The sequence below is a fragment of the Gouania willdenowi genome, chromosome 3 (assembly GCF_900634775.1).
Source record: "Gouania willdenowi chromosome 3, fGouWil2.1, whole genome shotgun sequence".
NCBI lineage: Eukaryota > Metazoa > Chordata > Actinopteri > Blenniiformes > Gobiesocidae > Gouania > Gouania willdenowi.
This window is the reverse complement of record NC_041046.1, coordinates 11,328,036-11,354,388: the sequence shown is the minus strand read 5'-3', so window position 1 is coordinate 11,354,388 and position 26,353 is coordinate 11,328,036. Positions and strand designations below refer to the sequence as shown.

Sequence of the window (26,353 nt, the reverse complement as noted above, 5' to 3'; positions counted from 1 at the left end):
GGGGGTGTGTGTGGATTTTTGCTCATCCTTATTTTTCTTCCAATATCTCAGGAACTACATCACTTAGGAAACTAAAGTTTGGTATAGTAATACTGCTCCACCTATTCTCTCAGAATATATAAAAAAAGATCTGCTATACATTCTATCTGGTGGACATGCAAGCTCCTCAATATTGGAAACAGGTTAGTGTGTGTTTGGGTCTGGAACATGTTTTGGCCTTCAGTAAACAACTAAGCGTATGCCTCAGCTCCCTGTAATGTAATCAGCTTTGAGCCATGTACAGAGACTGTTCACATTACTAATGATTAGTTACATACAGTATGTGCATTGGTTCTTTGGTGACACGCTTTGGAAATCTGAATTTCATTTTTTTTCATTGGCCCATAACTGCATGTGGGAATGTAATAAGAAATTGGATTTCTGTTTTAATTCATCGTATAAAGATTACTCTTCCTTGGGATATAAAACATTTTTTTCTTGATACAACTTCTTAATTTTTATTTTTAACCACAACTTTGGGTTATTTCACCCTTTGTAGCGTGTCTTATAATCATTTATTGTTTATTAGTTTTTCACGGGTGTGTTAATATACCAAATTTTAGTTTCCTATGTGGTGGAGTTCCTGAGATATTGGAAGCTGAAAATGAAAGAAAAATAAGGAGGGATTGGCCATAGCTCAAAAAGTATGAATTCGATCAAACTGAAAATTTACATTCTGCCTATTGAAATATTAAGGAACAATTGGTCAGAATTTCAGACTTTTTTTAGACTGAAGTGCGTGGGCCATTTGTGAAATGACATAGAATGACACATATACTGTTACAATTTCAGACATTGGTTGTTAGAACAAACAGATGCTGATAAATGCTTTGGTTTACATCACTGAAATTAGCATTTGTCATAGCATAAAAAAATTACATTAGTATTTTGAATTACAAGATGGAACTTGAGATGATGACTTGTAAGTGCAGCTCATTCCTCCTTGAACAACTTCATACTTTTTTACTGAATCATTGTTACTGGATTCCCTCCCAGTTTGGGCGATAATCAAAAGACTATTCCTACGTCCACAAAGGAATCATGTATTTGAAAACACATGAACTTATTATTATTTCTCCATTGTAACCTAATGTGTTGTTATTGAGCCCCACAAGTTGACATAAGTTAAAAAGATGCCACATCACCATAAAATTTCCCAAAAACGACCCAGAGACAAATGTTACACAACTGGTTTATTTTGTGATTCCCCCAGTCCACACTGGTATTCAATCATTCTACAGGTGTTGATCTTGCCTTGTTCATTTATTTTGTTTTATATTTTTTATCCTGTTTTTGGTTTCGGCTTCTTTTTGCTCTGCGTGGGTGCAGGAATCTTTAGAGACTACAGTTTCTAAAATAAGTCAATATACAATTATCGCTATCGGCACTCAAATATGTGAGATGAAAACTCAGGTATACTCTAAAGCAGTGTTTCTCAAATGGGGGTACGTGTGCCCTTTGGGGTAAACAAAGGCACTACAGGGGGTAGAAAGAGAGAGAAATGAAATAATTTAAATTACGGGGTTTTATAATACTAAATGTTACCAGCAACTCATAAAATGACAACAAAAACACACAAAATAAGGGAAAAATATACTGAATAATAAAAAGAACAGACAAACAACAAAATGACACCAAAAACACACACTATGAGAGAAAAATACTTACTAGCAACACACAAAATGACAAAGACACAGATGAAAAATACACTGGATCACTACAAGATACTCAAAAATAACAGAGAAAGATACAAAACAACATAAGAAACAACCAAACGACACTAAAAACACACACTGAGAGAAAATAATTGAAATTTTACCAACACAAAAATAACAAAAAAAAGAGAAAAATGTGCTGAACAATAAACAGCAACAAAATGACACCAAAAACACACAAAATAACACTTAAAACACACAAAATGATGATAGAAATGATGTTGATTAGAGCACGAACTGAAAATGCAAAGGTCAGTCTTGGTCCCACATCAGGAGGGAGATGACAGGAAATGATAAAAACTATAGAAATAAATCTATTCAGGAGGCACTAAATATTGTTTCATTCCACTTATTTAGAAAATGAGATTCTTTAAAATGTGTGTTATCACTAGTTCATTCCATCATTATGTTCTATAGTGGGGGTTTTCACAGAATTCTGAGCAAAACGTTGTAGTCGGGCATAAGGGTGGTACTTAATGCCCTAAAGCATCTTTACAAAGTAAAACATTTTTAGAAGGTGCACTACCAACCAAGTCTAGGTTGTTGAAGTTCATTAATCTCTGTACACTAAAGGAAAGCTGCACACACACACACACACACACACACACGATCTTAGATAAATGTAGAAAATTAAATAAAGCCCACGTTTTTTGAATGTTAGGATTACAACAGGGCATTTAAGAGACATAGATGCACATTCTGTGCACACTGCTCATCTACTTCAAACTGTTACTGCTGCACCAGGATAAGTGTTACTGTAAGTGAAAGTCCTGTATCTCAGTTTCTTTTCAATATTAAAACAAATGCTATTTGTTGTTGTAACATGGCTTTTGTATGTTGTTGTTATACCTTAGGTCCCTGATAATCAAACAGTCAGAAAGAACTGATGGAACATTTGTGCATGATTAAAACAGTTCTTACAACATTATTGTTTGTGTCAGTCCCTTCATTGCTTTCACAATTTATTCCTGAAACATTTCTCAGTTCAAATAATTTGTACAAGCCTGTGCCGTGCATAAATGAGCCATTAATCCATTTGAATTAGATATTGGTGTTGGAATAATCAGAAAATGTTGATTCTCATGTAATCCCTGTTGTGGTGGTTTGGATGAATGAGTCAAGCTTTAGGGTTGCTGGTCAGATGTGGACACAGGGTTTATTATGTCAAAGGCTTTTGTGGCAAACAAACTGGCCTGGGATTTAGAGTTTAAGCACATTTCTGCAGCTGTTCAGTGCTCTTATGTACAGTATGTTGCTGACAGTGGTAATCAAAACATAGCAGAGCGTCCTCAGGCAGAGGCCTTGGTGAATGCTGTCAGTGTACAATGGTATCTGTCCTGCTTAGGGCAGCCTGACCAGGAGTGAGTTCTGTAATTACACATCAATCCCTAATGAATGTGAAACACATTGGATAGTACATGAATGATGCATTTTTGCACACCTGTCAGGTCAGGATTTGATTTATTGAATCTGAAACTTTTTAGCCAATGAATATAATAGTCACACAGTCACATCGTTTAAAGTTGTGTGCATGATTAGATGATATGTTTGTGAGCAATGCTTTATTCTATTTAGAAATGGCTTTACATATGTAAATATGTACATATGTGTAGCCTGAAATAAAGGATCAAAACTGAATAAACATATAAGCTAAAATGCATCACCATTATTCCTTTCATGTCACAATGGCCGAGGCAAATAAATAAACCGTAACATTATATTTGATAGAGGTGTAAAGAGTACTGACATATGATATATAAGTACTGTTACTTGATTGAAATTGTACACAAGTACAAGTAAGTCATACATGAAATATTCAAAAGCAAGTAAAAAGTATTTAAATTAAATAGTACTCAAAGTAAAAGTTACTAGTTACTTTCACCCCCCAGGGTTTATTTTTGGTAATAAATCCCTCTCATACAGTAAACATCTCATGTATAAACTAAAAAAGAAAGACACCAAATCTTACACAATTGGAACTTAATTTATTTTCCACAAAGGCATCTGTATAAAATCAAATGTTTTATGTATAACTACATTTATGAACTCTAAAACAGTGTCATGCCAAATGTGCCATGTGTGTAACAACATAATAGGTAGAAACCACAACATGAACCATAGAAAGTGGCACGACTAAGAACTTATGGATTATGTTCAATGTGTCTTAATTATAGACCATAAAACGAAAATAAAAAAAATAATCACAAAAATAATAATTTAGTCAGTAACTGTTGGGTGCAGAAATGTAACAAATAACTTCTTTTAAACCCTACTTACAAGTAAAATTACCGATGTACAAATATACTCAAAAAGTACAAATACCCTTAAAAGCAACTCAATTACAGTAGCGTGAGTAGTTGTAAGCCATGACTTTGATCTCTGATATTTGACTATGTTATTAACTCCAACTATCAACCAGAAAATGTCAAAGAATGAAAAAGCTAATTCACCCAGACTGGAAGCTAAAGATTTATCACATTCCAGTGGAGATACTGTATACTGTACATCAAGGTACATCGGTTTAATTTTATGCAGCCCCTAAAGTAAATATACAAAATGACAGAAAAATACACAAAACAGGAGCAAAAATACATTAAAAAATTACAACGTTGCAGGAAAATACAGTGAAAGACAGGATAAAAACACAGAAAAAAACACACAAAATTAATACAAAAATAAATAAAACGACAACAGTAATACACAAAATTACCAAATTACTGAAAATGACAACAAAAGTACACAAAATGACAAGAAAAACATGGAAGACGACAAAGCGACAGTACTAACAAACAAGCAAAAATGGCAACACAAATACACAACATGGCTCCAAAAGTCATACGTATATTTAATAGGAAAAATATACAAAATAACAACAGAAAAGCACAAAATGCTTCACAATGAGCCAGTCAACAACAAACATACACAGAATAACACACTAAATTACTATAACAACTCTTTGTTCTGTCCTGTAGTCAGGCTCAATTTGCTCATTATTCTAAACGCTGACATGAATGTTGATCACCCTCCGATCAAAACATTTTTTCGACCCCGCTGTGATAAAAATTGCCTAACTCCACTGTACAGCATGAACATGTTGATGAAAGATAGATAAACATTTTCATTGAAAGAATAAACACCAGTTGGTGTCCAAGCACAGAGCTGAGGGCTGCAACCTGTCAGCACAGCACCAAGGTTAATGCTAGAGCGACTCTTTAATTGTACATTCTTACAATGTGGACCAGGTTCATTATCATACAGTATGCATCCTACAGTTGACCTGCAAAGCCCTGTAGATCTTTTAATGGGCACAAATACATCCTTGACTTCAAGCTGATTTCCCTCCTTGAGTTCTATTTTACATAACGGAGATTAAAACAAAAGTCGTGAGGTCGAAGGTGGACGAGGACAAAATAGCAAATGTCTTTTAGTATTCTGGTCATTCCTTTTTTTTCAGACATAATGCTAATGCTTACCATTCAGTCTCACCATTTAGTAAACTAGTAACAGAGCTGCTTCTAGGAAGAGAAACTATTGATTTCTAAGGTGACTAAAAACACCTCTTTGCACTTTTTTGGTTTTGTGTTGGGAGCCAAAAACCAGAGTATAGCCTGAAATCATCTATAAGCACAAGTACAACTTTTCACCAAAGAGGAATTAAATGATCAAGGATAACATGATGAAGCCTGGCTTAGCTAAATCCTCTCTGGCCACTCTGGCATTTCCCATTTCACCAAACCTAAATCAGGCTGATAAGCAGTGTTAGCCAATCAGCAGTTTTTGGGCGTGTTCACTAGGGTGGTCCAACAAAACATGGTAAAAAAATAAAGTTTCAGATAACAGTTCAATCTAAATGTTAAATGTAAATCTAAATCTAAATGTTAAATTGGTCGCCAAGTGTAAAGCTAAATGTTTAGAAATTATACAAAGTAGGCAGGTTAGCGCCTGTCAATCACGAGGCCACTCCCACACTCCACACACCCCACCCTCTATGGCCTTCTGCATCCTCGGCATCTTCATCACTGGCGAAGGTGAGTTGACATACAGCATCCTGGTACACTCAGTGAATCTACGTCTGTCACGTACGTCATTACCACTTTTTCGCATTCGTCACTTTGGAGCGATCCCGCAATGTCTCGCCTCTGTCTCTCTCCTCCTCACTAAGCCGCAGTCGATGGTGTGGGTGGGGCCTTGTGATTGACAGGCACTGACCTGCCCACTTTGTATATAATTTCTAAACATTGAGCTTTACATTTGGCGACCGATTTAACATTTACATTTAACATTGAGATTTAAATTTAACATTTAAATTTACATTTAACATTCAGATTTAGATTGAACATTTACATTTAAATTTGACATTTACATTTAGATTTAACATTTACATTTAGGTTTAACATTTACATTTAGATTTAACATTTACATTTAGATTTAGGTTTAACATTAAATTTAGATTTAACATCTACATTTAGATTTATTTTTCATGCGCACACATTTTTAACAATAACATAGAACATGCTGTTTTACATGAATTTCTGTCTCAGATGCAAGAAAAATTAGATAAAAGTGAAAAAAAAACTAACTAAATGTTGATAATATGTTGGCTATGAAAAAATGAGTTTTTACATTCAGCACCCCATAGACGTGTCACACAAATCAGACCTGCAATGTGAACGTAGCCTAAGATCAGGCCATTCACCCACCGGTGAAAAGTCTTTTACTAGTTGACTTAACCAAGCAAAAAGTAGTGTCTTTAAAGAGGACACACACACACACACACACACACACACACACACACACACACAGCGTGACTCTACATCACTTAACTGCTCTTTTTTTTCCAGACGCTTGTGTTCATTAGCAAATCATTTACAGTAAAACATGATGAAATACTTTCTTTTAGAGCTAAAGCTTCTTGAGTTCAAACCAACCATAGCCCCTTCAACTTTTTTTTCGAACAAAAATAATGATATAAAATGAAATCTTTGCGAACCAGAATATTAAACTATATCTGCACAGTTTGACTTTTACATCAGTACGTCTCAGATTCTTCCAGCTTTACAGCAAGTAATTCATTTTCTACACTTGCTCCATGCCAACGAGAACAAATTGTCAAGTTAATCTCTAACTTTAATATTGACTCTCCGTCTGCTGATTCCTGTAGCTCACAAAACTCTCCCTCTCATTTTGCAACAATGGTGTAATATCTTTCTGAAACTTTGGTATTACTTAGAAAAGTCATCTTATAACACACAGCCAATGCTATCTAGATTAAAACTCTGCTCAAATGCGGGGGTGGTACTTACTTTTGTAAGATGCTGTTTGTGAAAATGATAAAGCTGCCAGAGTGAAAACAGTCAGAGAGATAGAGCGTGGAGAAATGTTTGTTTTGAATTATGAACTCAATCAATAATTTCATAACAGACATTTAACAAAAATGAACTAGAATATTTGCATTTCCTGAAGAAAATGCAACTGATGTATTAGCGTAGTGTTACATTAGCATTAACCTACCATTGACCCCCAATTAGCATAAGCTAGCATTACATTAGCTTAGCATTGACCTACCATTCGCATTAGCATGAACTAGCATTACCATTCACTAGCATTACCATTCACTAGCATTAGCATTAAAATTAGCTAGCAATATCATTAGCTAGAATTAGCATTCAAATTAGCTAACCTTAGCTAACCAATAAAATTAGGTGACATTAGCATTAGAATTAAAATTAGCTTTTAGCATTTACTAGCATTAGCATAACCATTAGCTAGCATTAGCATTGTACTAGTTAAAATTAGCCTAGCAATAGCATTATCCTAGCATTAGCACTAACCTAGCATTGCCATTAGCCTAGCAACCTCCTCTCAAACGCTATTGCCTCATGCAAGTACCCTTAACTCATGTTATACATTATTTATTTGTGTATGCAGGCTCATCTAAACTCTTTCCTGTGTCTCATCCAACATTAACCTTGAATTTAGGCCATATCATGTATTTGTATGGATGATTAAAAAATTAAAAAAAAAAAGTCTGTGCATGTAGAAAACAAAAAAACAATTAAAAAACAATACAAAAAAAAAACTTTTTATTCATGTGTGGTTAGTGATTACAATGTAATTTGTAGTTTACAAACTGTTGTATTATGCACACATTTCCCTTTATCCAACAAGTCCATTCCCCTTGAGATGGTCATATTGATACGTATACACAAATGAGTTTAATACATAGCGAAATCAATCCCTTAAACAAAAAATACTGGAAATAAATAATAGCAATAATAGTTAGATTCAAATAAAGATTTGAAGTTAAAAACTGGAGCAGCTCCACTCTAAAAATGGGATCAGAGCTGAAAAGTCAATGCATTTTCACAAAGAATTAATTATTCAAAAAGTTACAATTTATAAAAGTACAAGCAAAACTCACAGGAACTTTCTGAACATTTTAGTAGCTTCTACTAAAAGTTCCTGTGAGTTGTGCTTGTACTTGTGATGTCAAAATAGGACAGACGGTGTAGGATGCCTCCTGCATCCTCACTAATAACAATTGATCTTTTTAAAATTTCAACCATGGTTTAGTTGGTAAAAGGTCACTACAGCCAACGATAGTGATGCACGATATCATCAGCACCATTGTGAAGATGACTTGCTCTACCACTTTATCTATTGCCCACCATGTCTAGTCCACATGAGTTTGTGCTTTGATTAGTCAGGAGTGTTTTGGCAGCCAAACAGGGACCTACACAACATTAGGCTTTAATGCTATGACTGATGAGTAGATGTACAGCCCTGGTACCTTTAAAACATTGACTTTCTGCTTTGCAAATGTGTTGCATTGCAACAGCATGGTGACATCACTTGGTGAAATTTAATAACGTTTGGGGATCTGGTCAAATTTAAGACTGCACAGATAATGCATGAAACAAAAAATAAACTGCGACATGTAAACATAGATAAACTGTTGACAGACAGACAGATGGTTATAACTTTAGAGGGAAGCTAAACATGAAACAGCATTATGCTTGGACCAATTATAAAAGTATGTGTGTTTCCATTTGTGGGGTGGTTTTGTGAAACAATCTTGACCAAATGATTAAACAAAGTATGAAAATAAGGAAGTTTGCACTTCTTGAAGTTTTGACCTTTGACAGCATGTGCAGACAAGAAAAAACAAAACAAAAAAACAAAATTAAAAAAGTTGTTTGGGGTCACCAGACATTTGTGAAGTCGCGATCCAAAAAAGGTTGGGAACCACTTTTGTATTATATTATTTTATACTATATTGAATCATTATGTTATGTTATATTATGTTATGTTGTGCTATGTTATATTGTTATGTTATGTTGTGCTATGTTGTTATATTATGTTATGTTGTGCTATGTTATATTGTTATGTTATGTTGTGCTATGTTGTTATATTATGTTATGTTGTGCTATGTTATATTGTTATGTTATGTTATGCTATGTTGTTATATTATGTTATGTTATATTGTTATGTTATGTTATATTGTTATGTTATGTTATATTGTTATGTTATGTTATGTTATGTTGTGTTGTGTTGTGTTGTGTTATGTTATGTTATATTGTTATGTTATGTTATGTTATGTTATATTTTGTTGTTATATTATGCTATGTTGTGTTGTGTTGTGTTATGTTATGTTATGTAATAAGCAGGTGTCCAGGAATGCATTTGTGTATTTATTTCATTAATTAATCAGTAATAAAGCATCAATAAGTATGTGGTGAACCGATGGTGATGTACAGATATAATCACAGCAGTCAGTCAGTCAGTCAGTCAGAGGAACAATAATTTATTCCAGCAGTAGAAAATCTCGCGGTGTTACCATTCAGACATCTTGCATTTAGCTGAAGTCTGCTGTGCTGTGAGACCATCCAGCCTCCCCAGGATCAGGCTGCTTTGTCCGCCTTCACCCGGTTACTCTCCCTCCGCTTTAACGGATGTGAAGCTGCACCAAGCCTCGCGTGCCAACCCGCGGACATTACACGCTCTCTCACGGGGGCGCTCGAGCCGTATTGTGCGTCATCCATATCGCCGCTGTTTGGCTCGTTGTTGTTGTTTTTTTTCTTTCCTTTTTTCTATCGTTGAAGGAACATGGCAACCCCCGCAGCGGTCAACCCGTCCGGTAAGTCTCTACCGTGTTCTCTGCTGTGTTTGTTTGGGCCGTGGTGTCCACGGAGCTAAAGGCCTGGCCCCAGCATCCATCCCCTTCCCCCCACCGAGCCCACGGCCACCATACCGCCTTTAGCAGCACGGAAGCAGCTAACCTAAGGTCAAAGTGATGATAAACGGGGCACTTTGTGTGTTTTCACACTCTGTGGTTGTTATATTTGTGCTCCAGGTCGTGTCAGTGAAGCTAGCTCAGTTCGTTAGTTTAGCTCAGCCCGCACACGGTGCATTATTCACGCCATACAAAAGGTTACTTTGCATATCGTTGTCCTAAATCACCGTCCGTCCTCTGTTCTCTAATACACTGGGACATTTGGCTTTAGTACGAACGATAAAAGGATGCTGCCATACAATGACTGACTCCACTGTATTGTTTGACCATCGCCTGTTGATTCTATCAGTGAGAGATCATTGAGGACTACAGTTCTGCCTGTTAAGGTAGTGACCAGATTTTTAAAACTCAAAACCAGGACAGCAATTTAACCAAAGATGACGATATATTTTCAAAATGAACTTTGCATATCTTTTTATTTGTAATTTAAAAAAAAGTTTGCATGAATTACATTTGTTTTTCTTCCTTGGTTCAGCCTTTGGAACAAATTTAAAGTGGCCATCAGTCAATAAAGGCCAAATTTTAAGTTAACATAGAATTGTTTTAAATAATAATTAAAAAAAAAAACAAACCTAGTTTTTTTTTGGCATGTCAAAGGAGAAAGCATGAGAGGAAGTGAATGAGTAACATTGTCAATGCTATCGACCAATCAGCATCTAGTTGCAAAGGCATGGAAGACTTTTTAGCTTTCTAATGGGTTTATATTGCAAGCGCTACTATGGCAACTGTTGTGATTGACAGGTCACACAGTTCACATTTTTAAACGATATGCGCTGCTACTTTCAGGGTCTATTCTGTCAGTAGCAACAGACTTCTATTTATTAATAAACTGGACAAATGGGACTGAGCTTATGAAAAACCACGACAAATCAATGGTTTGGGGGAAATCAACCAGGACACAGGATGTAAGTCTGAAAACCAGGACTGGGTCAAGGTCAGTCACCCTATGCTAAGGTCTGCTGCTCAGAGAAAACAGCACGGTCAGTTACTATTCTTTAAACACAGACATTGGCCACAGTTACATGATGTTTTTTAAATACAAAATTAATTATTCTGACAAAATATTCAGAATGAAAGTGTTCTGCTTCGTGTTTACATGGAAATAGTAATTCCGAATTGAGCTTTACATGAAAAATAGGTTTATTCAGCTTTAGGTCTGTAGGTTGGGAAAGGTTCTGATTGGACAGGGGGCGAACGTGACGTATCACGTCTATCGGGATAAAACACACAACAAACCTTTTCATTTTGGCTCCAACATAGAAGACCACATAATAAGAACTTTATGCTGAAGAGGAGAAGGAGATAGGAGACGTACTTTGGCCAATCAAAGACAGTGGTAGTGCAACAGCTGCTCTACCTCCACTATACAAGATATTTTTTAAGAAAAAATAAACTTTATGATGATCCGCACGTCATTAGGGAAGCTCTGGTGCTTCATGATTAAGCCTGTTTCATTTGCCGATGTCTGTGTGCATAATTAATCCATGTGAATGTCCGCATCTTTATGCTTCTGTTCATCCACTTTAATCATTATATTCATATAAGGCTGGGCGGTATACCGGTTCATACAGATTACCGGTATATATTTTTGTTATGATATTAACTTTTAATATACCACCGTACTGGTGTATTTGATTACTCAACTTTCGGAACGCTATGCTGCGCCGCGTTTCAGACCGGACCCTTTTCAAGGGTGCACTTCTAAATAGGAAGGTAAACAGTAGCGCTCTGGTGTTAGTTGCTGTGTAAATCATATGTGTAATTGGTAGGGATGTAAAAATTCACTCAACTCCCGATACGATTCGATTCACGATACTGGATTCACGATACGATTCTCTCACGATTTATTTTACAAAATGGGACTGTACACAAATGACTGAATTCTTTTATTTTTTTGGGGAAAATGCTGTATTATTTTTCTTTTATTTTTCATTGTCAAAAGAATCCCTTGATAAACTATTCAAAACAATGCAATTTAACTAAAAATAAATCTTCAATGAAATAAATAAAGGAATAATACAAATGAAAAAGAAGCCTATTAATTTAAATTCTGGTTCTATAGTAAACAATGCAAAATTGCATAATAGTTATTTTTCTTTTTAAAAGTGCAACTGAAAATGTATTTTGTGCCTTAACAATTGGACTTAAAAAAAAAACAAAAAACAGTCATTTCACCGTTTTTACGTTAGATATTTGTTTGGACCAGCAGAGGGCGCTGATAACTCAGTGGTCGGTTGGCATGCAGAAATTCTTGCAGTGAAGAAGAGATGTTATGCGCTAGCAGACAGAGCTAATAGAAAAACGTGACTCTTACAGATATTCACATAATATTATAGATATTCTTTCGGTGCTAAACGGGTAAGAAATCATTTATGAACATGTTTAAGAGTAGAAGGTGGCCAAACAGAGAGTAGTAGCAGATTCCGCCCGCCGCCAACTCTACTGGACAAGAGAAGGTTAAATAGCACCCTCTGCTGTTTAAAAAAAGTACTGCGATTCAATTTTCACAGTATCGATGTGAACCGTGATACCTATGAATAGATTTTTAACTGCCTTACAATTAATCGTTACATCCCTAGTAAATGGATTAGAAAGACACAATTGAAAGCTCTGAAGCTGCATGTGCACATGCCTCTGCTACAGGAGAACAACACTCACGGACATGGAGGTATGGTTAGCTTAGCATGTTGGCAGTTTGGCAGTAATACACAAAAAGAGAGCAAAGGATCGCAATTTGTAATTTCTATAACACGGAAATAAGTCCTGGTGGAGCTGCAAACAAAACGCTACCTTATTCACCATAAGAAACCATCACACTACTGAGTATGCAGCATTTAAAGCTAGAAATCAAGCTAATGCTAAAGCTAAGCTAGCGCGGCAAAGAGCTATTGGGCTGCTGTTACAAACTTGTATTATTTACTACTAGTGTGGAATTATTCTACAATATTCACTCATCATGACAGTAAAATAGACCATCCTAAGTCAATCTACTGCAGTAATTCATCTCTGAACCAGTAGAAAATTCTGTAAACACCTGATTATGCATGAAAAAAAAAAATACCGTCATATACTGTGAAACCGTTAGAATTTAGAAAAATACAGTGATATACATTTTTGATCATACCGCCCAGCCCTTCTATGTATTTTAAGGCTCTTATTAAATAAATAGTCTCGGCTAAAGTACGTTCATAGCGCTCACAGCATCCTCTCCCCACCGCAGCATCACCCGACTCCACACACGCACTGCTGTAGGTGTGCAGCTTTTTCTCTCCCTCACACACACTTTACTCACTGTTTATTTTCTCATTCAGTGGCTGTTAATATTGACTATTGTTTTATTTGAATTATTTTCTTATACTAGAATGGTTAACTGTAGCGTTTTTTCCATCTCCACTGTGTTTTGTGTCAACATTTACTGCAGCAGATCTCTGTGTGTGTGTTTGCACCTGCTTGTCAGTCGTACTATTTTCCTGTGCTAAAACAATCACCGCAAACAGTTCCAGATTTGATGAATTGCATTGCTCCCACTGCATTCATTTTTTTGCATGTCCTCCTCCCATGTTTTGCTCCCCTTGTGCGCTCCGCCTACTATACATATTCATTAGAGGGAAACACGCTAAATGGATTGAGGGCGCATTGCGACGTGCAACAGCTGCGCACTCCTGATTCCCTAGGGTTTGTATGGTTTATTAGCACGTGGAGTGACGTTTACACACGTTTTGATACCCCTAAATCTTTGTGAATCCGCCCCTGAGATGTAGGGGTAGCTACAGGTAAACACAGGGTAAATAAAAAGAGAATGAAATCAAACTGAATGAAAATATTTTATTAGTAAAAACATGGGGAAATTTTCTTTTCTTTTTTCTTCTGTGGCGTTTAACAGTCATTTCTAATGTATCGAGTGATGAAATTATACACCAAATATTCCATCTGTAAATACTTTTTGCTTTTCTGTCTATGTCTACCCAATGAAACAAGAGGTTTAATGCAGGCTTTATCCAATATTCAGATTTTTATTCTGTATGCTAATGTATGGATGCTAATGTAGGCCAATTAGTGTATGTTTCAGCGGTTGATGCCTTGCTACATTTCATTTTCATGGTTTGTGTTTCTACTGTTTGTTTTTCATATTTGAATAGTGCAAACACTGTCAGCGTTAGGGTGAGTTTCTTAATCAATATCAAATGAAGTTCAATAAATAAAGTAAAACACTACTAAAATAAAAAAAGAAATTTTGACGATTAACACTGTACACAATAAAAATAAGGTCTGTAATGCCACTGATAAATAAGAAAAGGCAAACTTGTGCAAACTGTATTTCAACAATACAACGTAAAAAAAAAAATCAAAAATAAAGTTGCTCAAATTTAATGTTTTATAGTAAATATTAATAAATCAAAGGGGCAAAATGTAACTGAGAACAATGAACTAGTGACTTCCCCAAGTGGTCTCATTTTGTTCTCATTACTACTCATTTAAAAGTGCCAGCTTATTATGTAAAAAAACAACAAAAAACCCACAGAGCCATAGAATTTCCAACAGCAAATACAATTCAACATCCGTTACAAATTATAGCTTGACTGATTAACTATAAAAAGTAACTCTGTAAAGACAGCTCGCTGCAGATATGCTTTAGATAAGGCTAACTGACATAAACTTATAGCCACATTGTTTAGGGTTAAGGAAGATTAACAGAAGAATAATTATAGCTGAAGTCAACACCATCAGTGAATTAGTGAGGCAGTAAATGCAGATAACACCTTGTGATAATCACTCTAAACAGAGTACTGGAACAGTTGTGTAGAGGTCAGAGATCTGCATCAGAATCACACTCACACCTCACACTCTGTCACTTCATCGCCAATTTAAATGAAAATTAAATACGAAAAAACAGGTGGGTGCTTATCATCAGCATAAAAGGAGTTGCTATGTGAATGAACAATGAATACATTGAAAAATGTATTGTCAAACAATGGCAGTAGTACAAAGACACTGAGGAGCTCTATTCTCTGGTTTGGACTTAAGCGCTTTTTTACGCGCTTCTTTCCTGCACGTATTCTCCGGTCCAGGCTCCTGACACGCCCACGTAAGAGAATATTTAGACATCAATGCAATCATTTCATATACCGATGACATCCTTTAGGACATATAGAGATTTTTATTTGATAGACTGATCTACATTAGTCAGCTGATGAAGCCTGTGCGTCGGACGCTTTCAGACCGATAATAATAATACATCAATTATATATAGCATTTTTTTTGGGAACTCAAAATTGCTTTACAGAATTAAGGAATTTTTCTTTCACTCCACACCTACTGGTGGTAAGCTACTATTGTAGCCACAGCTGTCCTGGGGCAGACTGACGGAAGCGAGGCTGCCATAGTGCGCCATCGGCCCCTTCAACCACCACCAACACTCACTCACACACTTACTATGCAATGTGTGTGAAGTGTCTTGCCCAAGGAAATAATGACAGATGCCACTAGGGCGACTGCCACCACACTGTGGCCCTGCTTAGCTTCCGAGATATAACGAGATTGTGTATTCTGTGGTGATGCAGAGAGCCTCAGTCCTGTAAGATAATATAAAATACAAATATTGTCCATCTTATGATGTAGGCTGAGCTGTATGAACACAGCATTAGAGCCACAGACAAGGTAAAAGTGAAAGTGAAACTCATCAGTGTCTGTTTATTCTCTGTTTATAATCTCACTAATTTAAGCATTAACACTCATCAATTCCTGCATTCCTTCATTGCTGCTTTTACTGCAGCAACAGTGTTGTTTTTGGTCTGAATTATGGATTTTAATTATTCATATTTTTTAAGAATTATTCCTCAATTGTGACGTAAATTGCTCTTCAGTTCCTCTGTGATTGTGATTGGTCTGACGCTGCAATCTCCACCTCTGCCACAAGTGCGCGCACGTAGCCAGGCTGGATTCACCTTGCTTAACTTAGCGAGTTGATATCAAGATTCGTAGTACAGCTTCTCTTTGACTGAGAATGTTATAGTTGAAGCCCGCTAACGGAGATAAATCCAGGATAGAATTATCTAGCTTTGTAGTATAGGCCTGTAAAGCCTAGTGCCTTGGTTTGTTTACCCCTTCCCCTTTTGATCCTTAACTATGTGAGAGAAGGTGAAAGTGAAGAGTTGGTCCCTCAGTACTTCAGTAATATAGTATAGTAATTTATCCCCCGCCCACAAAGCTTGTATGTTTAAGTGTACTGTTTGATAACTCTCCGAAAACTGTTTGTGAAAGTTAAGCATAAACAGTGTGTTATATAAATCACCGCTGATCGCGGTAAATGTTAGCATGAGCATATACATGGGTTTTCCCATAGATCTTAGCATGAAGCTAGCAAACTTTTTTTTCCCCGCCACAAAGTGGAAGGGGGATATAGATTCGAGCTCCGTCCGTTCGTGTGTTCCTCCGTCCGAGTTAAAGGGGACAGCTTTTCTCAGAAACTGTTTAAGATTGGATAACCAAATTCGGTGTGTGGCTTCAGGGTATCAATACCTTAATGGAGTTCGAAAATGAGAAGCATGCAATTGTTTTTTCCCCCTAAGGGGCCCCAAAAGCAAAAAAAAAAAAACGGTTGCCCCATTTTTCAAATGACTACTCTTCTGTTAGTTCTCTTTAGATCGGAATGCAGTTTGGTATGAATATGATGAGAGCACTATTTTTTTTTTTAAATAAGGCCCCCCATTTCCAGTCACTTCAAAATTTATGGGAGCATAAATAAAGCTAATTCATTGTAGATTACGATTATGCCTTGCACAATTCAATTAGGGGCCCAGGGCTCCACCCCTCTTTTTTTGGTAATTTCCATTAAAGTGTTTTTCTCATTTCGTTGTGAGTCAAATATTGCGACAGTTGGTGGTCCCGAATCATTGACACATACCAATATATGAATGGGGCCCATTACTCCGTATGTACCATTTTAAATGACTACTCCTCCATTAATGCTCGCTGAATCGGGCTGTAATTTCACATTGATATTCTATGAGCTGATGTCAACACCCTCTATGAGACCTTTTTATAAAGGGGGGAGGGGGGGCGAGGACCATAGTCGTGTGATATATTGTTTCAAAGGCAATTCAACTTAGATTCCGATTTGACATCGCACAATTTCATTTGTTTTTCTTGGTGAAACCGAGTCGTTTCACTGAATTCTCGGCAACGTGGTAGTGCTATTCGGCGCGGGCCACGGGCCCGACCGTAGTTCATCAGAACTTGTTTTTACTCTGTTCGTGGTATCTTCAAAAGGGACAACTTTTCTTAGAAACCATTTAAGATGGTTAGTCATTTTATATTCTGATGTGATCATATTTTGTTATGTATACATCTAAGTTCTTAGATTTAGAACATTTAGGAAAAGGCTGTTAGTTATAATAAGAACCAATCTGGTGGGGGATGTTGATGACGATGTCTTTTTGTTTAAACTGCGTTGGGCTTGGGCCTAGTTCAGACATAAATATCTTAATGCCTTAATGCAAGCCAACTTTGACAGAAAAATGCAGCTCAATCCAAAAGTGAAAAGGTGAGTAGAGCAGGAGCCACACAGGCAAAACCAACAACTTTAACACAGACATTCGATGTGGGCGCTCCGTACGATAAATCGAGGAAGTGGTGGTAGATGTAACCGAAGCGATGACATTTTGTCTTGCAAAGGATACGATTGAAATCCAAACTGTGGAAAATGAACGTTTCAAAGGACTGGTGGAGTAGGATTTTAATACCATGTGTGTTGCCGCAACAAAACAAGTTGAAGCCACTAGACTATTGTGCTTTCTTGTCTGTTACTGAGCAGTGAGCGAGAAGAGGAAAAAGACGAGAAAAAACTGTTTCAGAAGTTTGTTGTGGTTTCAACTAGGGATGGGTGATATTGACAAAAAAAATGTATCCCGATAATTTCTTGTATTTATCACGATAATGATAAAAAATATTGCGTTTCACAAACTGGGATGAATGAATAGTGACATTAGTTATTATGTTAATATTTATTTCACACAACGTGTGACATGTTTAGCTTTTATTCTTCCAAGTGTCAAATCTGACCATATACAAATCGGTGACTCTCTGTGGTTTGATGACAATAAGACGTGTTCTTTTTACTTGGTTTATTATTCCTTATATGGAGTGGTTAGCGTTAGCACTTAGCTCAGTCAGTGTGTCGGTGTGTTAGCTTAGCATAGTTAGCTTTAGTTAAGTTTCCAGTTCATAATCGTTGCTACAGGTTCATCTCTGTCCCCGTGTTTGTGGAACTTTGGGTGGATCTGACGGAGGAACTTGAATTGGTTCCCTTTGTTTGATGGTTGTCTGGTTTTAACCGGTTTTAACCAAGTAGCGGTCCATGATGTATCGCAGTATAGTAGCTTCAGGTAGCCGTGACGAACACCTCACATACACACACAGACTTCGGTGTGTGCGGGGGCGGTGCACACCGTGCAAAGCTTCCGTAAGCAACGTTCCGCTCCAGAGAATAAGTTGTTGACAACAAATGGGGCAGTTTTTCTGGCGGGCATTCTTGGCTTAACTGAGGGACAAATGGCCCGTGGCCCTCGCTAATTTCTGACATGAGAATTTATGGTTTATATCGAGTGATGACATATTCTTACCGGTGAGAATGTTTTTGACGATAAATCATAAACGATGAAATATTGCACATTCCTAGTTTCAACCTTTCAAAAGTAGTAAACGGTTAACGTTTGTGTTATTTATTCAATTTATCATAGAGAACAACTGGAGTTTGTATGATATGATAAACATATAATCCAAGGGTAATATCAATTAGATTTGTACCTGGCAGGTGTAACCTGAAGCTCACAAAGGTTAAGAAGAACCAATGATTTAGAATGACCTCAGAGCAGATACCAAGGGATGTAGAAATGCTGTGTCACTGTAGGATTATCTCCAGCTGGCTGTCATCCTGATCCAATTGGTGTAAGAGCATGTGAAATGATCTAATGAGGTGTGTGCGTGTGCGTATGCGCGTTTAGAGCTTTGGTGACTGAGCAGCAATTCTTTAATGAAATTAACAAACATTAAAATGCATGGTCAGATTTATATTTTAGTCTACTTTAGTCTTTTCAAATTAAATGTCTTAGACTCATTAAGATTTTCACTTAAAACAACAAAAACAAAAGACAGAAAGGTAGCTGACACCCTGTCTAGGGTACACCTAGACAGGGTGTCAGTCTATCGCAGGGCAACACACACAGACAACCACTCTCATTTCAACTAAACTAGACAATCCATTAGGGGTGTGTGTTCCCATGAATCAGACGATACGATGTATTTCACAATACTACTGTATATATGCCGATATATCCCGATACTAAACAATACGATATACATTGCGATATTGATCATTGCAAATTTCACCTTTACAAGTACAAAATGATATGAAGTACAATTTATTTATTTTAAACTTGCAAGAACAAGTAAATGGTAACTAACTGTTATTCAAGTACCAATATCAAAAACAAGTGGTATGTTTATCAAACTGTCAAATTACGTTTTTCAAAGTAGTTTAACTTTTGCTTCTACAACAGATTCTGATTATGTTAAGTTCTCATTTTATTAAAGTAACCGTGATGTGGTTCACTGACACCGAGTGACCGGGCGTTTACGTGCTAATGCATATGTTTTTTTCATTAAAAAAATCTTTTTGAAAATGTTTTAGATCCATATGATAATCGCGCAGTGAAAAAACGCGATATATTGTCAAATCTATTTTTTTCTCCCAACTTTACAGTTAATTTTCATTTATAAAATACAAAGCTTTACAAAGTGATGTGCTCAGGCTTATTGTTTTGAGGTCATTCACCCCCCTGTCAGCGCTGTCAGTGATCAGGGTATACAGGTCCCTGCTGATTGCGTCCTGCACGGCTATCTGGATACAGAAGATTTACGATTGTAAATAAAAATAATGAACAGATTTAATCTTAATTAGCAGTGCAGCTAAGTGCTGCCTTATTTATTCCCTTTGGAGAATAAAATAGAAGTGTGTGGTTTCCTGTGCTGTGCTAATGCAGGCTCTTCATCAGATTACGCTAGTTTAGAGCCGTGTTCCAGTCATAGCCACTTCATAAATGAATGATAGCAGACTGTTCTTTGGACAGTTCTCTACTGTATTGTCTGTGTTTCTCTGTAAAGACATAGCAGGGAAATGCACACTTTATCAAATATTAATTATGTTTGATGCAGTGCACTGGGTTTGTTTGGCCTATCCATTCTATCTGGTTGAATGAGTGAGTGAATGCCAACCAAGATGAATGGGTGAGCAAGAAATAACATAATTGTAATATAAGAATTTATTATTTACATGATTATTTTTTTATTTCAAAGTTTCTGGTTCCATCTTTGATTGAAGTGGTTGTTAAGGTCAGTTTAACCGAAAGGAGCATTTCAATATTCCTTTGAGTTCTAATTTTTATGGATTAAAAATAATACATTTTTCAAATATTTCTGTCCTGAAAAATGTCATGCCAAATATTTATCTTTACTTTATCTTTACTTTTTTTCTCTACTGCATATGATTGAGAGAGATTTTTAGTCATGTTGTTGATGTCATGATGATTTTACTGATGATTTTAATTGATTTTACTGATGATTTTAATTGATTTTACTGATGATTTTAAATGTTCTTATTGATTTTAAACAATTGAATGTTTTATCATGTAAAGCACATGAGTTGCCTTGAGTATGAAATGCGCTATACAAATAAATTTGCCTTGCCTTTATTTTTTTTGCAAAACTAGTAGCAATGTGGGCCATTTTGTTCAATAAAAACGTTAAACTTTTTGATTTGATTTATTCATAGGTTTTAAAAAATCATAACAAAAACAATAGGGATGCACCGAAATGAAATTTGTGGCCGAAGCCAAATAAAATATAAACGCTTGGCCGAATATCGAAAGTTTTTCACAATTTTTTTTAAGTAGTGCATAAATAGCCTAGAATACATTTTATAGACATGTTTTTTAAAGAAAGTAAATGTTTATTATTTATTCTGACATTTTTTAAATATTCCAGTAGCCTTTGCTTTAAAAAAAAAAAAAGCACAACAAAGTTTTTCATTTATATTAGCCCTTCAAATAAAACAAAACATGCATTCCAACAAAAACCTAAAGTGTATTAAAGGGGAGATATGATGAAAAAATTCACTTTATAATGGTTTTGCTACAGTGATATACATCCCTTTAGCCTCATTCAGAGGGACAAAGTTGAAAAAGTTCTGTTTCCTCCCTCCCTTGTCATTCCACATTTTGTAAAAATCAGCTTTAAATGGGACAGTTGGATTTTGCCCAAGTTGGCAAGTGATGTCACATAACACGCCTCCTAGAATGTGAGCTCCTCCCTCTCCAACTATCTAACAGCTAAAACAACATTGTGTTAGTATAGAATATATATTATACTTTATTGCCATATATGTAAATGAAAACTGCACTACTGGACGCCCCAAACTGCACTACTTCTTTTTCTGCTGCCGATCATGTTGGGAGTTACTGCTTGGAGCCACAGAGCCATTGTTTACACACAACAGCTGTTAGCACTCTGTGCTAATGCTACACCTGCTTATGCAGCGAGACCCGGTGTAGTATAAGGAGGAAATGATGAGAATGTTTTACGGCTTCGTGGCTCACAGCGCTAACAACGGACTCGGTTGTGGAATTGGACAGCTTCAAACTTTTACGCGGTGATGTACGACGGAGAGCAGTAAGGAGAAAGTCTGGCTGTGTTTGTGTGGAAAGGAGGAGCTGCTCTGGTTCTGCAGCAACGCGCACACACTTTTCCGACTCAAAATCACTGCACGTTGTTTGATTGCGTCACATGCTACTATTCGGCCTTGCTTTTAACTCACTAAACCAAAGGCTGAATGTGGCTTTTTTTGAAATATCCGGCCACGAATATTCGGTGCATCCTTAAAAAAACAATGACTGCAAAGGAAGGGCTAACATATAAAAGTAAGATTGTACATGTCGGTACTGTATCTAATTGCTTGGACCTCAGCAGCGGTGGAGAGTCTCTTACTAGACATTTAAGAATTTTAGTTCAATACTTCTGCTCTTGGCGATGTGAACCCAACACAATATCTTAAATGGAATTAAACAGGTATATTTTTTAGATGCAAGCTCTGAGAATTCTTTGTTCTTTATTCTTTGTTGGAACTTGTGTTTCATTATTGTCAATAAGGCTGCAACAAGGAATCGATCAAAATCAACTATTAAAAGCTTTTGCAACAAATTTAATTATCGATTTGTTGCGTCGTGATTTATATTTTACAGACTGTGATGCGCAGCCATTTGACTCACCTGCAGAGTTTTGTGTGCGCAAGAGTGTTTGCACGCATTCATGCGTGTGCGCACCACGAGTGTTTGTGTGTGGGGGCTAAGGCAGGATGGTATTATACCGTTCACAGACCCTCAACACTACAAAATATTGTGTAAAGCTTTGGCAAATATTCTGCTTGATTAGCCAATTACAAGACTTTGACCAAATTATCCATCCATTAAATGTAATATTTAACTGAAGTAATAGTTCTATTTTATTATATTTCAACAAATGTCATTTGTGGATCTATGATAACACCTCATCTTACTTATTTAACCTAAAAGTTAATTCAAGTATCTAACTCGGTGGTGTAGTAGTTATGGCAGACTGCTGGCATGTGAAACTGTTTTTCTTGATGCTGGTTCGAATCCCACCTATGCAATAAGAATCTTTTACAAACTTTTAGTTTCACACTCTATTATCAAAGTAGTGTCGACGTCTTCTGAAAAAACAACAGCTTTGTGTATCTTATTTAAATAATAATTAATAGATTCCTCTATGGTAATAAATGTCGGCTGTGTGAACCACAGCCAGTATATTTTCATGTGAAGTCATGTGCTGCCATCTAGTGACATAAATCGAAACAGCATTTCAAAAGGTCTAAACATACTTAAATAGATAAGAGCTTGTTTATTTGCATATGTTTTCCTCTTTTAAATTTGCAATAAATTTGTGCAGTTTGCAGTAATTTCTATCGTCATTTATATTATCGCAAATTTCCAAATTTATATTGTGATAAAACATTTTTTCGCCATATCGCCCTGCCCTATACGCATTTATTTGTGCGTGAGAGACACTAGTATTTTAGTTCAAACAGGATTTTGTGTCAAAGTCACTGGTGCAAAATGCCACACAGGCTCTTTTAAAAGCAGCCAGCTGCACAAATTTACCATTTTCCCTCATATGGGACAGCACATGTGAGTGAGTTCTGCAGTGTGGCTTGTTTCGGACTTTACAGTCTGTGTTGCAGCAGCAGCAGTTTGTTTTATGGCGATGGAGTCAGTCGTTGCTGGTTGAGACATTAGCACTTGTTTTTAGCGCTCCCTCTTTTTGGTCATGTATTTACCTCACATTGAACACAGATAGAAACACATTTGATGTTTCTGCAAAACTTGTGAGTGAGGCAAGAGTGTGTGGGATAGAGGGGGTGCCATGCAGAGAGGAGTGGACAGGGAAGTACGGGGTGATGATTGAAGCTGTGCATGCTAAAATAAACAGCAACTATTTGCAACATTTAGAAACAAATCACATTTAAAAACATGTGTGAACTTTTTATGTTGCTTTTGACCAGCTTTACGGCAATATTTGTGAAATTTGTGATCATTTTTTTCTCTCTTAAAAATCCAAGCTTCAACCAAGTCTAACATCCGTTACGCCACTCTGCGTCAACGACCTTTGATTTTGGATCTTCCGGTGAATTAACTTTTTACCAAAATGACATTTAGATTTAGATTTAACATTTACCATTTAGATTTAACATTTACCATTTAGATTTAACATTTACAATTTAGATTTAACATTTAGATGTAACATTTAGATTTAACATTTACCATTTAGATTTAACATTTACCATTTATATTAAGATTTAACATTTAAATTTACATTTAGATTTAACATTTAAATTTAACATTTAGATTCAACATTTACCATTTAGATTAAGATTTAACATTTAAATTGAACATTTAGATTTAACATTTAAATTTAACATTTAGATTTAACATTTAAATTTAACATTTAGATTTAACATTTAGATTTAAATGTTAAATCTAACACACCAGTCTGTCATTGCCCGATCTCGGAAGCTAACCAGGTCTGGGCCTGGTTAGTAGTTGGATGGGAGACCACTGAGAATTCCAGGTGCCACTGTTGGCAGTCACCAGTGATATCTGTCATTGTGTCCTTGGGCAAGGCACTTCACCTACATTGCCTAGTATGAATGTAGTGTGTGAGTGAGTGTTGGTGGTGGTCGGAGGGGCTGATGGCGCACTATGGCAGCCTCGCTTCCGTCAGTCTGCCCCAGGGCAGCTGTGGCTACAATAGTAGCTTACCACCACTAAGTGTGGAGTGAAAGAATAATGCCTTAATTCTGTAAAGCGACTTTGAGTGTCTATGATAAAGCGCTATATAAAATTGATGGATTATTATTATTAACATTTAGATTCAACATTTATCAATTAGATTTACATTTAACATTTAGATTTACATTGACCATTTAGATTTAATATTTAGATTCAACATTTAACATTTAGATTTGATGTTCAAAATTTAGATTTAACGTTGAACATTTAGATAAGTAGTACTTTAGCACCAAAAAAAGCTTTAAAATAACGCTATATCAATAAAAATTATGATGTCTTGTATTTTGTATGACAAAATCTCTTGCTGGCATTATATTGCTGAGCTCTAAGAGTAGAGAAACCCTGTGACGTGTAGTTTAATGGAATTCAGCCTTTTAGTGACGTTCTGTGTAACAGATGTTGAAGCTTACCCTGTACCGTTGCTCTCTTGTAGAGATGGGAAGTGAGTTGCCAGGATCAGTGGTGATGCCAGGTGCAGTTGGCTCAGGCCAGGTGAGGATGGGGGCAGCCATGCCAGGCCGAGGGGGCAAGAGGAGATCAGGAGGGTGAGTATCTTCAACAAAACGGGTAGAAAAAAGGAACTTTGGTTGAAGAAAGGTAAAAGATTTCAACTATTCTTCTTTAAAACTCTTAAAAACAACATGAAATGTGCAATCCAACAAACACAACTAATAGAGGAAGAAACATTAAACATTTTGGTAACACTTAACATTTTATACATAAGGCTTTCATTATTAAGACATGACACCTGTCATTAACATGAATAAGGTGTGATTAAGGCTGTCATTAACTGTTGTTCGTTACCCTAATCCTAATCCTAACCCCACTAGATTCCTCCAACAAACCCAAAAAAATGCCAACATAACTCAAAGGTGTCATAATTTAGCGAGCGCGTTTGGTGTGACTGCGTGAACGTACCTTTAGGAAGAACACATCTTCTGCCCATACCTTGAATAAATACTCAACTCGGCCTTTAACTGGCTGTGCTGCTCAAAAGAGGGTTCCTTGTGTTCGTTTTGGGTAAAGGCTTTATTTAAGGTGACAGAATCAATGAACCCATGTGTTAAGGCTGGGCGATTTGTCAATTTAAAGTCAAAATTGGATCATTATTTTTAGGTCGATTTTTAAAAAGGCAAAATCGGAAAATTGATTTTCCCGTTTACGAAGGTAATCACGGCACGAGTCTCTCTCCCCGGGTTGTGATTATGAAAATTAGTTTTTACTTTTTCAATTGAAAGAAAATACTTGAAATAATTAAACCCATTGTCTTTTTCTAAAATGGGGGAAAAAAATAAAAATTGAAAATTGAGTTTTCAAAATAAAAAATTGAGATTTTGTTTTGAATCGTGCAGCCGCTGCCTTACCGTGTATTCAATCTATCTGTGTAATAATTTGAGAGTGCCCCACCAGTAGGGATGGGTAATGATTTTGGTACCTTATTAGGTACTGACCGAATTCCTTTTTCATATCAACGCATCCTTGTGACTGTGAGGGAGTGAAAGAGTAGGAGATTTCCCGTGCGGTGCCTGAACACAACATTGCACGCACATGACGGCAGTAGCTAAAGTATGGCTAAGCTTTCTAAAATGCACTGCAGACCGAGCACGTGCTGAACCTCAGCTTCACACAGAAACATGTGAGTTTCACTCCTGAACAGCTGCTGTACGACTACTAGAGAGTTGGAGAACAAGCTGCTCAGGGCTTCAGCGCTACGTCTGATGAGGAGCGTAGAGATATTTCCCTGTTCTGTGATACACACACACACACACACACACACACATATATAAATTTCCGGTATTAAAGAGAAAGTATGTGTGAGCACCTCGCTCCGCTCTTTAATCAGACTCTCTCTTCACCTCGCGGCTACACTGGCTGAATAAACAAAACAG

At 36.5% G+C, this 26,353-nt stretch overlaps 1 protein-coding gene across 4 annotated transcripts in view; it reads left to right on the top strand.

The window, feature by feature from the left end:
- Positions 1-9,599: 9,599 nt before the first annotated feature.
- The window catches only part of arnt2 (aryl-hydrocarbon receptor nuclear translocator 2), a 102,098-nt gene continuing 85,344 nt past the window's right edge, over positions 9,600-26,353 (top strand). For all 4 annotated transcript variants that reach the window (XM_028473684.1, XM_028473675.1, XM_028473664.1 and 1 more), the window contains exons 1-2: positions 9,600-9,891; positions 24,898-25,009. In XM_028473684.1, the coding sequence (XP_028329485.1) occupies positions 9,861-9,891; positions 24,898-25,009 (143 nt within the window). In that variant the 5' untranslated portion in view covers positions 9,600-9,860. The remainder of the gene's footprint in view (positions 9,892-24,897; positions 25,010-26,353) is intronic.